At 39.8% G+C, this 13,204-nt stretch overlaps 2 protein-coding genes across 5 annotated transcripts in view; one reads left to right on the top strand and one right to left on the bottom strand.

The window, feature by feature from the left end:
• The window catches only part of TRAF6 (TNF receptor associated factor 6), a 27,844-nt gene extending 14,936 nt beyond the window's left edge, over positions 1-12,908 (bottom strand). The window contains exons 1-7 of one of the 4 annotated variants that reach the window (XM_082626703.1): positions 12,775-12,908; positions 11,032-11,088; positions 8,659-8,865; positions 6,938-7,285; positions 2,588-2,738; positions 1,501-1,659; positions 106-177 (exon numbers count right to left, since the gene is read on the bottom strand). In XM_082626703.1, coding sequence (XP_082482829.1) covers positions 106-177; positions 1,501-1,659; positions 2,588-2,738; positions 6,938-7,285; positions 8,659-8,693 — 765 coding nt within the window. In that variant the 5' untranslated portion in view covers positions 8,694-8,865; positions 11,032-11,088; positions 12,775-12,908. The remainder of the gene's footprint in view (positions 1-105; positions 178-1,500; positions 1,660-2,587; positions 2,739-6,937; positions 7,286-8,658; positions 8,866-11,031; positions 11,089-12,774) is intronic. The other 3 variants (XM_082626704.1, XM_082626705.1, XM_082626706.1) reach the window with 3 other exon arrangements.
• Positions 11,033-13,204, top strand: LOC309807306 (uncharacterized protein). Its single transcript, XM_082626707.1, has 2 exons — positions 11,033-11,100; positions 12,775-13,204. Exons 1-2 carry the CDS (start codon positions 11,093-11,095, stop codon positions 13,181-13,183), a joined length of 417 nt encoding a protein of 138 aa, XP_082482833.1. The 5' UTR covers positions 11,033-11,092; the 3' UTR covers positions 13,184-13,204.

The following is a 13,204-nucleotide window of genomic DNA, read 5'->3' as shown; positions in this document are numbered from 1 at the left end:
CCTGTGTTCATTTTGCCTTATTGATTTAAATTTTCAATTAAAAACCTAATTCACTTCTTTAACCTATTTATGGAAACACTGATTTATGAAAGGGAATCATTATACCTGTTCTCTGATGAGCATGGTGTTGCAGTATTCACAGATGACATTTGCCAAAGGACAGTTCTGGTCATGAATCTAAATTTTATTAAAGAAATATAAGAAAAAAAGTGAGAAAACCTGAAAAGGTAACACCAACCTGTTTTTTTTGATGTGTGTAAAACAAAAATGTGAGAATAATCTATAAAGGTTATTTTCTCTCCCTTTGCCAGTGTAGTAATGAGATTCATCTCACCCTCCAGCTCTTTAAAAGAATATGATAGTATACAAAAGATGCATCTGTGACTGTTTGGGCATCATTTAACAACATTATAATTCTCCAAAGACACCTTTCCAAAAACTTCCAGCGGCAGCATGGTTCAATTAAAACTCTTATCAGGAGGGTAAGGAACAGAAGCATGATTAGGGCAGGAGGCCCATGTTCTCAAAGGCCCCAGAAAGGTGAGCCTTGTTTTCTAGAATACAAAAAATTTTAAGAAATAATTAACCCTTCTGGTTAGGTCCATTTAATTTACTGAAGTTTAAGAAGACACCAATTTGCTCTAATTATGCCTCAGACTTTTTAACAAGTTAGCTGACATATTTTTGAATAATTCATCAACTTAATGAGCATAATATGCTTGATCTCATAAGAAAGTAGGGAAAATTAACAAGATAAATTTGTAAGAAATACAGTTTAAGGAAGTATCTTAATAGTTACAAAAGAACATAAATTGTATGTACCCTATTTTAGTAAAAGGGACATAGGATACGGATCCAGGATCTAGGATCTCAGTGCTAGCTTTGCCATTGATAATATTAATATAAAATTACTTATCTCTCTACATCCCAGTTTATAAATGGGAAAAATATTCTATGATCATGATGCTGTCAAGGGCCATAAAGTTTCTTTTTAAAAATAAATGTTTTAATTGAAGTATAACATAAGTACAGAAAAGTGAATTCATCACATGTGTTTGATGAATTATCACCAAAGGAACACACTTTGTAGGATTTAATTTAATCTCCTAAAAGTTTAACAACTCATTCTCCTTTTTAAAGAGAAAAATATAAGTCTTACACAGTAATTATTTTATTTATTTGTCTCTAATCCAAGACTGGTCATTAAAATATCACATAGGGAAACAGATCAGCATATACCTTTCCTAAAAACTTGTTACTTGTAGATCTACTACTGTGGTAAGCAGTAGAAACAATGCTTTCTCAGAAAGAGATGAAAATATAAACTCTACACTCATTTACTAGAATGGTTTATTGAACTTACTTTCTTAAAAATCAGTCTTCTCACAACTTCTAATACAGACTCAGAACTGAATTAACATCTTCATCTACGGCTAACCCCCTCCACTGTACGTTAAAAAAAAATAATAGTGGAATTAACAAATCCAAGTTAGTACATGCCTCTTTATCTTCAAATGCCATCGATACAGCACAGTTTACACAAGAAACCTGTCTCCTTGGACACTCCTTGACAATGTGAATATTAAGTTGGCATTTTTGGAAGGGACGTTGGCATTGGGGACAATTCATAAGAGCAAACTCACAATGTGCTTGATGATCCTATGATGGAAAAAAATTATCAATTAGTATTTGCCAATCCTTAAGAAATCTAAACATAATCTCTTCTAAGAATATACTGTTCTCTTCTATAGAATTGTCCACTGAACCTACTTTGTCTAGTACACACCACAGAACCATAATATGAAGGCTTTAATGGTTTTTTTTCAAAGAATGGTTGTGAATTGAAAGTTTATACAAAGGATGTGACTTTTCAGGTTCATGTATCCAATTAGGGAAGAAAGTTGGAAAGAAGTCAGATTTTCTCATTATCAATTTAGTAGTGTCGAAAAGGTCGCTCCTCCAAAAGGAGCTAAGTAAAGGGGTCAAGTTACAAATATATTTTAAATGCTTAATTTCAAATGGAACATAAGCAATATTTAACTTCTTGTAAAACCACCACACTAAGGATTGATTAATTTAAAAGCAAATTATTTTATCTCGTGGCTTCAGTTAATCTCAAGCTATAGGAGAACTATATTATAGTTCATAATAAAATGAATAATTTAGAAAACCAGAGAAAAAAGTATGAGGGTGCTAAGATGATGGCGCTAAGATGATGGCTACATGTGACTTGCTGCTTATTTCAAAATGAGAGAAATGAAGCTATGGAATTAAAATGTGACACTTGTATTTAAAATACTCTTCAGTTTTATTGCAGATAATGCTCACCCAAAAAACTTATAGAATACTGATTTATTTTTTATCATCACTGGGGCAAAGCCAGAGTAGATGGAAAAAGAAATTTCTGGTTTCTACTTATATTTACACTCAATAATGAAAGGGAAAGGGTTGGTATTAATTCAGCAAGAATTTGCTAACCAATCACTATATGCTAGGCACTGGCAATATCCAGATGGACACAGCAAAGTTCCCATTCTCTAGGAACTTCCCTGCCTATATGCTAACAGCTAGAAAATAACTTTAATACCTCAAGATGCCTCAGTTCCATCTTGTGCAGACAACCTTCATTTGGACACCTCACCATCAGAGAAAGAATCTCTCGTTTTGCAAAATTGTCAGGAAATAGTTGATTTTCCAGCAGTATTTCATTGTCAACTGGACATTTGTGACCTGCATCCCTAAAAGAAATGAATAAAATACATACATTTGGTAGATTTAAACAAACATTCACATTAGAAAATACACATAACTTTAATTCATTCACATTAGAAAATACACACAACTTTAATTCACCACATATAAATTCTCCACTTATTTCCTATAGAAAATAACTTAACACATTATATTGTATAATATCACTAAAATAAACTGTCCTTTTATAGACAGTTTATGAACCATGCTTTTATGAAACGGATACAACCAGCACCATATGGATTATCTATCAAAAACTAGCATGGGATTTTAGATTGTGGGATAGATTTCAACCAAAAAATGAGAAATTAATTGAATAAAATCATATTTTGAACAAATGAAGTGAAAGTTAAGGATGGGAATTTTGGCGGTCTAGCAGGTCTCTGTTCTATCAGCAGCTATTCAACATACTAGGGAGATGTAACTAATTATATGCCGCTCAGAATATACTAATAACATGTCTATAGCTATTAGTCATAAGTAAAAATTAACCAATTAGCAGTAAGTAGCCCCACGAGGCCACATTTTAAGGTTTACTTTGAACAGTCATCAACACTGGCTCATGGGCAACAAAGGTTTCCTTTATTTTTATGTCTAGGGTACATACAATGCAATCAGGAGTTAAAGGACCTCTATGTCCTGCTTCCCAATGGTTTATTCTATCTTACAATGGGAAAAACTATCCCCAGGAAGCTTGGGTGTCTGTCATTCCCCTTTAACTTTTTGGGATGTTTCAATCTTCACTCACAAAATGTGGCAGGTCAGATAGGCTACAGAGCGCCAATCACTCAAACATTTGTTGCACACCTCCTATGTGTAAAGCAACAGTGGTGGTTCTTGTGCACGTAAAGGTGCTGAAAGTGGGAGTCTGCTGTCAAATGCCTTAGAACTAAAAGGTGACCAAGATAGTCAATCTTTATAAGGCTTCTCTCACACTGCATGATGTTATTCTACTGTCGAATATTTTTTGAGAACCAGGGACGTAAACAAGTTTATTGAAATATATTCCCCAAACATAAGTGATGGATATCTAAGAGAAAATAAGAAACTTTCAAAGTAAACTGGAAACCATTATCTACCTCATTAGCAATCACTCCAAAGGAAAATGGAATTGGATTGAGATGCTGCCTTTTGATTCTCTGAATGACTATAACCGATGAGAAATTTCCGAGCCACTCCTTTAAGAACATTAAAGTTGAAGTAAGTGGTCATTTCTAGCTTAGAGGGAGATAGAAAAAAAAAAAGCCTCACACTTCCTTTTGTAGGTTTTACTTCCTTTTCAGACCACTGTTCCACTACTTTCATGAATATCTTGCTATTAAAAAACTGCTAAAGATTAGCTACCTTCCTGAGCATGGGTGACACTTGGGTTTTTCTGTACACCTCCACCTACAGGAAAATCAACGATCCATAATATGGTCCTATTTCTACCTAAATACAATATAAATTGAAAATCATTATAGACAAACAAAAAGGTGAGCCTTTAACACTGCTCTCATGTATACCCTAAACCAGTGGTCTCAACTAGGGCAATTTTGACCCTAGGGGACATCTGGCAACGTCTGGAGACACTCTGGGTCTCACAACTGCGGAAGTGGGGCTATTTCACCATCCAGTGAGCAGAGGCCAGGAATGCTGTTAAGCATCCTACAACACCAGGACATTCTTCCACAACAAAGAAGTATCTGGCTCAAAATGCCAATAGTGTGGAGGATGAGAAAACCAACCCTAAAGAGATATTGCCAATTCACCACTGAGAACATATTTTTCCCCCAACTTGAAACAAGACACATGCTCCCTTGTAACTTAAATTAAGCCAATTCCCAAGTATGGATGTAGTTACCACAAATTCAAATTTTATAGAAAAGTTTAGCTAGACTAACAAGAAAAAAAAAAAGAGAGGACTCAAATAAAATCAGAAATGAAAGAGGAGACATCACAACTGATACCACAGATAGAAAGAATCAAAAGAGACTACTATGAACAATTATATGGCAACAGATTTGACAACCTAAAAGAAATGGATAAATTCCCAGAAACATACAACCTACCAAGACTGAACCAGAAAGAAACAGAAAATCTGAACAGACTACATTACTAGTAAGGAGAGTGAATCAGTAATCAAAAACCTCCCAACAGGGCTTCCCTGGTGGCGCAGTGGTTGAGAGTCTGCCTGCCGATGCAGGGGACACGGGTTCATGCCCGTCTGGGGAGATCCCACATGCCGCGGAGCGGCTGGGCCCGTGAGCCATGGCCGCTGAGCCTGTGCTCCGCAATGGGAGAGGCCACAACAGTGAGAGGCCCGTGTACCGCAAAAAAAAAAAAACAAAAACCTCCCAACAAACAAAAGTCCAGAACCAGATGGCTTCACTGGTGAATTCTATCAAACATTTAAAGAAGAATTAATACCAATCCTTCTCAAACCCTTCTAAAAAACAGAAGAGGAAGGAACACTTCCAAACTCATTTTATGAGGCCAGCATTACCCTGATACCAAACCAAAGATGCCACAAGAAAAAAAAAAAAAGTTAATTTAAAAGTCAAAAGAAGGGGCTTCCCTGGTGGCACAGTGGATGAGAGTCTATCCGTCTGCCGATGCGGGGGACACGGGTTCGTGCCCCAGTCTGGGAGGATCCCACATGCCGTGGAGCAGCTAGGGCCATGAGCCATGGCCGCTGAGCCTGCGCATCTGGAGCCTGTGCTCCACAATGGGAGAGGCCACAGCAGTGAGAGGCCCACGTACCGCAAAAAAAAAAAAAAAAAAAGTCGAAAGAAAAAAACTTACAAGATGAGTGAATAGCCAGTTAACCTACTTAAAAATGATTTCACCAATATGACTAGATGCTTATTAGTTGAAGAACCTAAAATTCCCCCACTTCTTCCATTTTTTTGTCCTGTATAGAACTCCTTAGTCACCTAAAAATATTCCCATCTAACTTCTGAATTATAGTAAAATGTATCTACTTCTTAGGAGATGAATTTTAATCATCTGTGGAAACCCCATATACTTTCGTTCAGTTGATGCAATCATGATTTACTGAGCACCTACTATGTATCAGGTGCTATTTCCGGGACTTAGGAAATATCAAGAACTAAAATAGATCTCAACCCCTGCTCTCAAGGAGCTTATACTCCAGGTGAGCAAGCAGACAATAAACACACAAATTATCTGTATTTTTAAATATGAAAAGTGTTAAAGAAAAAAAGAAAGGTAGGTAAGGGAGATAGAGAGTGTGGGGAGAGGTGGGGGAAGGCACGCTGCGGTATAAACAGGGTAGCCAAGGTACCTACGGGAAGGTGAGATCTGAGACACACTGGAGGGAGTAAAGGGCACTGACTAAGCAGTTAGCTGAAGTAAGATGCAGAGAGAAGAGCTGAAGCCAACTCCCCAAGAGCATGCTTGACAAGTTCAAGGAACAGCAAAGAGTGAATTGGTAGAGGGGAGGGGAGCCTAATAGAGAGAGGATCAGAAAATTTATGGACCTATCATATAAGGCCTTACAAGGGCTTTGGCTTTTACTCCCCGATGACCTGCTGCAATGCTCTGAGCAGAGATGACATCACCTTACTTATTTTACCAGGTTCATTCTGGCTGCTATATTGAGAACAGCCTGGAAGAAGGCAAGGGTGGAAAGAGGGAGGCCCGTGAGAGAGCTGATGGTGATTCAGAACAGGGTGAGGCAGGGATTGAATTTTGGATATATTATGAAGGCAGAGCCATCAATCAATACTTTCTTTAAAAATACTGGTTATTTTACAGTTGTCCATAGGCAGCAGGTAGCAGACAAAATTTAATGTGGCTAGAATGAGAATAATGATTACTCATGAAGTCAGTATTATTTGTATGGTTGAGATTATCATATTCTACTAGGATCATCATTTAAGGTACATTATTTTAAATTATTTTCTTAAAGCTTAGAGACACACCCTAGTCTACAATACAACTGCTTTAAGTAGAAGTAGCTACTTGTTGTTTATTTATCTGAGGGTCAAAGGAGGGGAGGACATAGTAATTACCTTTCATACTACAGCAGGAACTGGAATAAGAATGTAAATTTCTCCGTTTTCTGCCCAGTGTTCTTTTTCCTGAAGTAGCTTTTTACGTATACGACTATTCTTGGGATGCCCTGTGTTCTATGTAATAATGTTCTATTTGGTTGTTATAGGTTCCTCTTATGCTCACGTACCTTATTGATTTGGTGATGCAGGCTTTGCAGAACCTGTGGCCGCATGGTGTTTGCACTGCTTCCCGTAATGCCATCAGGCAGATGGGGCACTCATACTTGCTTTCCAGGGGTGGGTCAAATTCCACATCATACCCCTGGGTCTCTTCCGTAAAGGAGCCGGAAAGATTCACTGTGCTGCCGGTTCCACTCACACTGTCATCTTTCGCTGCAGTACCACAGGAGCTGGCGGCCATGGCAGCACAGCAGTCGCTCTCAGACTGGCTGGATCCACAGCTGTTTTCACAGTGCAGCAGACTCATAGTAACGTGATTATCGACTGCTCTGAAGAAATAGCAAGACAAAAAATGCCTTCACACACACACACACACACACGTATCATAGCTATCTATGCAAGCCACCTTTCAGGTGATAAACATTAGCTCTGTTAATATGATTTACAGAAAACGTTCAAAGTTTTTTCAGCTTTGCTTCATGACTACTATTTTACAAGTTAAGGAGTTCATGATCTAGTAGGAGGATGGTTGGAATATAAGGTTAAAAGAAGAAACATACCTCAACTGTAATAATTAGCATAATTATCTGTTTAAATATCTGTTTCTGTGACTGGAGTTTCAAGAATTTTCATTTCCTCAGTACTCAGCACGAGCCCTTTCACCTAACAGGTGTTCATTAGGCAGCTGCTGCTGAACTTCCTTCCAGTATCCAGAGCTGAAGAGAACAGCTCGACCAGCAGGCAGTGTGAGGACGAGCAATGCATAAGGGATCAGATGATCATGAGAAACTATTAGATATGTGATTTTGGGCAACTAGCCATTTGGATCTCAGTTTCTTCTTCTAGATCTAAAACTCTATTGACTACAGTTGAGCCCTGAACAAGGCAGGTGTTAGGGATGCTGACACCCATGCAATGGAAAATCCGAGTTGGCCCTCCGTTCCCAAAGTTCCACATCCTTGGAGTCAATAACCACAGATCCTTTACTGAAAAAAATCTGCGTTTAAGTGGACCTGTGGAGTTCAAACCTGTGTTGTTCAAGGGGTCAACTGTACCTCCAAATGTTCAGTGTGGCAATTTCTATTACACAGAAAGAACGGAATTGAAAAAGTATATCTGTATGTCCTCGTGCCTTCAGTCATGTCAAGTGCCTATGTTTCATTACTAATGACTGGAAAAACAAGTGAGGTTTTGTTTGCCTATGGAAAACTATTGCTTTCACGGTAGGTGGGATGCTTTCAAATTCTAAACCATTACCAGAATTTACAAGTGAGAAGCTAAGGTCTAAAAGCAGTTCACAGCCTAATTAACCAGGTCTCTCTTGTAGGTAATTACACGTAAAGAAAATTCCCACTATGTGCCAGATATACAGTTGACCCTTGAACACAGGGGTTAGGGGTGCCGACACCCACGCAGTCAAAAATCCACATATAACGTTACAGTTTGCCCTCTGTGTCTGTGGTTCTATATCCACTGATTCAACCAACCTCTGATAATGTAGTGCTGTAGTATTTATTGGAAAAAATCCATGGATAAGTGGACTCATGCAGTTCAAACCTATGTTTTTCAAGCGTCAACCAGAGTTCTAGAAAATAGAATGTAAGCCTCCAGCCAATATGGTAGACAATGTATCCCCCGCCTGTCTCATTTTTATATAAAAATCCTGGCTGCCACCATGTCAAATAGGGGGTTAAGACAGTAATCCTCTATTTTTTACCACTATAGATACCTTTTTCTTCTTCTCAAAAAGATTTTGAGTAGCATTTGATGATCACCTACAAAGGATGAAGCACTGTTCTGGCTGGAGAGGCAGTATCATGAAGTGGTGAAGAGCTTAGATGCTGGAATCGGATGATCTGGGTTTAACTCTTGTCTCCATCATTTGGTGTATGACCTGGGCAAACTATATAACCTTTCTGTGCTTCAGTTTCCTCATCTGTAAATGGAGGTAACAAAAGAATCCACCTCAGAATTACCGAGAGGATTAAATGTGTTAATATGTGCAAAGCACTTAGAACTGTGCCTGGAAGTAAAAATGAGTTGTTATTATGTGTAGCTCTATAGAGTTATTTTATTTAACAATTTTATTGCCCCCCCCAGTTATCAAAGTGGAAACTCTGAAGCTTTAAAAGGCTAAGTAACTTGCCAAGGATTACCCAACTAATAAGAAACAGAGTTAGAATCAGAACCCAAGACTACTTCACCCAGAGCCTGTGCAATTTGTACTATCCTATGTTTGTCTATGTTTTGATAACTTTGTCTATAAAGCTGAACTTAAAATCTTTCCATTTATTTTTATTACACTAGATTAAGATGCTGACCACAGCTTTTGTTAAACATGAGCTGTCCAGTGTTATCAGGTTGGGTTGACAGAATTCCAAAAAATCAGTAAAGAAAAACTCACGTTTTGTTCTACTTTTTTAGTTTCAATAATATTTTTGAAAAGTTAAAAACAGTTTGCAAAGCCTTGTTATAACTAATGCAGAATCCTGTGGAAGACTCATAACAAGTTGATAAGAAGGAAGGGATGGCAAGATAATGGCCAAGAGCAGAACTAGTTATTACGCCTGTGCTCCAGGATGGGGTATAAGGCCCCTGTTATACCCTCCAAATCTGTTGACAGATAACACTGTAATGCTATACTAGGGTTTATATCCTTTGTTATTTTTCTTCCCATGTACATTTTTGTGTTCAATTACTACCTTAGTTAAATTTCTTAGAAGTAGAATTATTAGGTCAAAAAGTATATAACTTTTTATAGTTTCTGATAGATGCTGGTTATCCAATATGATATGTTTTGATATCCAATATCAAAGGCTTTATAATTCCCACTCCCCAAAGCAGAGTAAGTATGAGAGAACACATTTTATATACCTTTGATAATTCCAGGTATAGTTACCTTTTGAAACTTTAACCATTTAATTTTTTAAAGTAAAATCACTTTTGAGAAATTAATATTTGTTTGGTTGTACAGCATATATCAAAATGCTAGCCAGGAGACAAAAGCAAAAGTCCCTGAGCTAAGTCTACCTTTGCTGCCCATGTCCAGTTAACAATTCAGTTTATTGGATAGTTGATACACTGCCCTCTTGCTATCCAGTCCAAAAGACTTGAAGGTCTTTAGATTTAGAGACCTTTTACAGCAAATGTGTTACTAAGAAAATCTGTCCAATCAGTCACAATTCCTTAAAAGGAATTCCACTGCAGGAATGCAGTGTCAAGATATGAAAGTGAGCACTCTTAAAAATATAGATGCCATTATTTTTCATGCTTTAAGAAGTAATACAGAAGCTTTACATCTTTCAAATAAACTTTTTTAGGTAGTCACTCTGTCTACAGTATGTAGTCCCATGTAACTATACTACAAAGGGAAAATTAAGCTAAAGCAACATTCTGAGTGCCATTCAGTATTTTTAGGTTTACGCTTTCTTTTTGGCAAGTTAAAACATTTTTTCCCTTTACTTTTAGGGACCGTGATGACTTAATTGAAAATCACTTGCTTAACTACAGTGAGTAACTATTTTAATTAACACCAAGAAAAAAAACCCAAAAAGTGCTTAGTGTCAGCTATAGAAGACGATCTGGGGGCTTCCCTGGTGGCGCAGTGGTTGAGAATCCACCTGCCAATGCAGGGGACACAGGTTCGAGCGCTGGTCGGGGAAGATCCCACATGCTGCAGAGCAACTAAGCCCATGGGCCACAACTACTGAGCCTGCGCTCTAGAGCCCACAAGCCACAACTATTTAGCCCACGAGCCACAACTACTGAAGCCTGCGCACCTAGAGCCTGTGCTCGGCAACAAGAGAAGCCACCGCAATGAGAAGTCCGTGCACCGCAATGAAGAGTAGCCCCCGCTGGCTACAACTAGAGAAAGCCCGCGTGCAGCAACAAAGACCCAACGCAGCCAAAAATAAATAAATAAATTTATTTTTTAAAAAAAGAAGATGATGACGATCTGGCAACCGTGTAGAAAATACTATGCTTTATTAGTATTTTTTTTTAACTTCATATGGTGCCTTAGGTATCCACTTCATGAGATGCTACAGAGGTACGCTTGGCTTTACATAAGCTAAAATAAATAAGAGTAAACAGATATTCTTACCTTCAAAGATTTCTTTGGCCTCTTTTCTATTCTAACATTCAGAATTCATGTGGCTTTCTATATGAATTAATAGAAGAGACAGCACAAAGGTTAAATGGTTCCTTAGTACATTAAGAGCTTCATGACTGTAATTCCCTCTTTGTAATTGTGAATCTAGTACAGTAAGCACTGCCTTAATTAAATATTGTGGGATGTAACCACTGCCAACTTATTTTGACTGCAAAATGAATATCAAAAATAGCCTTATAAGAAATCATGGCTTAAATTCACCTATTAGTATGGGGTTACATATTATGCTCCAAAGAGTATACTGTTAAATATCTTGTGGGAGGGGAAGTAGGGCGATACACAAAACTTTGTTCCTTTAAGATCAACAGATGCTAATGAGAGAAACGTACCAAGCTAAAGAAATCAGTAAGTTATGTCTTGAACTGGTCAATTTTAAGTTTTAAAGTAAAACCACATAATACAAAACACTGAGAAATTACCTTTAATTTGCTACTAGCTTTAGAAACAAGAACTATTTACCAAATCCTTAAGATCTATTCTTAAAATTGCAAAGACCTGCAAAAGGGCTGCAATGGCCAAGGTGCTGCAAAGGAGTCAACTGCTATGCCTTATTTTTGAACACAAATTTGAGGAGACATTCCCCTGCCTAGGCATGATTTGTTGTCCTCCAGGAGGCAAAGATGTGAACTTCTTTCAAAATCTAAGTGGCCAAAAATTTATCAGCATCACGTACCCAAATTTGTCACAGAAAAGACTTCAAGTTACAATTCTTAAATACTGTGATGTATATAGTGCGTGCAGGTTGAAACTCTGATCATCACATGGGTAACAAGGGCCTGAGACACATTCCTTCCTAGAGTCACAAAAGAAGCCACAGCGTCCTCACCCCACTCCCACATCAACAGCAGAAAAGCCCCTTCTCCCTTCCCTAGTAATCACAGGGGAATGGATAAAATACCAGTGGTCAGGTTCACAAGGCCAACACTCAGAATTTCAAGTTTTTCTTGTTTCTATGCCTGTGTAGCAAGACATTTAGTGATTTACACTCCCGAGAAACCAGAGAAAACACGCAAATACTATACGTTGAATGAAGCTCCTAAAATTTGTAGGTGCTTTCTGTTCACATTCAAGACAGTCCTAACTCAGCTGGAGTTCCCCTGAAGCCAAATACTAGGAACAGCTTTATCAACCCAGAGTCTGGAACAATCGCTAGAACTGCCGCGTGCAAGGGCGGGGGAGGAAACATTCGTGTCAGCTGAACCTTTTCTTTAAAAAAAAAAAACTTGCTGCCTGGGACGTCTACCGAGTTCAACAGGGAACCCAAAAATATCTCTCCCATGACAGTGACAGAGGGAGTCGCTGAGAAACTAAAAGGGATTTTTTTAAGCCGGTAACATACGAGCGACGGGAAAATACAGGAGGCGATTTCCTTTTCTGGGAAGGGGAATGCGCAGGGTGGGGGAAGTCGGGCCGAGACAGTTGGCGCGAGATTCCAGCTGGGGGATGGAGTGAGCCGGGGAGGTGGTCCCCACCGGCCGGCGGAGCAGAGGTAAGGGGACAGGGGGCGGCGTCCCCAACCTGTGGGAATCCAGGGGAGAGGAGGCGGCGTCCCCAACCCGTGGGAAGCTAGGGGCCAGGGGCGGCGTCCCCAAGTGAGAAACGGGAGAGGAGGAGGCATCCCAGCCCGTGGGGAGAGAGGCCGCCACCGCCGGGAGCCGTCAGAAGGAGACTTACCGCTCCGGTCCGCTGGGCCGCCGACTACGCCCGGCCGCAGCACTCCACTCAGCCAAGACGCCAGGAGAGAAAGGCACCGCACTCCAAGCCGAGGGGGCCAGGACGCCAATCTCTTGATCTGAAGGCCGCCGTTACTGCCTCCCGCGGGAGCCCGAGCCCCATCCGCGGACGCCCCTACTTCCGCCTTCTCTGCTCGCCCCGGGGTGCGAGGAACGGGGAGCGGGCAGGGGAGGAGACAGAGCGGCCCAGCCGGGCGTGGGCGCCCCCTGGCGGCGGTCCTCCACGGGCGCGCGCTGCGGCGCAGGCGCGGGCAGGTCCAGCTGTCAATCTAGAGCTCTCCCGCTGCGCTTCCGCCTCGCTTGGGTGCGAATCCCACCTGGGAATTCCTTACCCAGCAATCCTGAAGTGAGATCTGTCCCGGAGTAACTGT

This window comes from Mesoplodon mirus, assembly GCF_964341445.2.
Source record: "Mesoplodon mirus genome assembly, chromosome: 7".
NCBI classification, from domain to species: domain Eukaryota; kingdom Metazoa; phylum Chordata; class Mammalia; order Artiodactyla; family Ziphiidae; genus Mesoplodon; species Mesoplodon mirus.
Note: the sequence above shows the minus strand (reverse complement) of the source record. Positions and strands in the feature narration are given on the sequence as shown.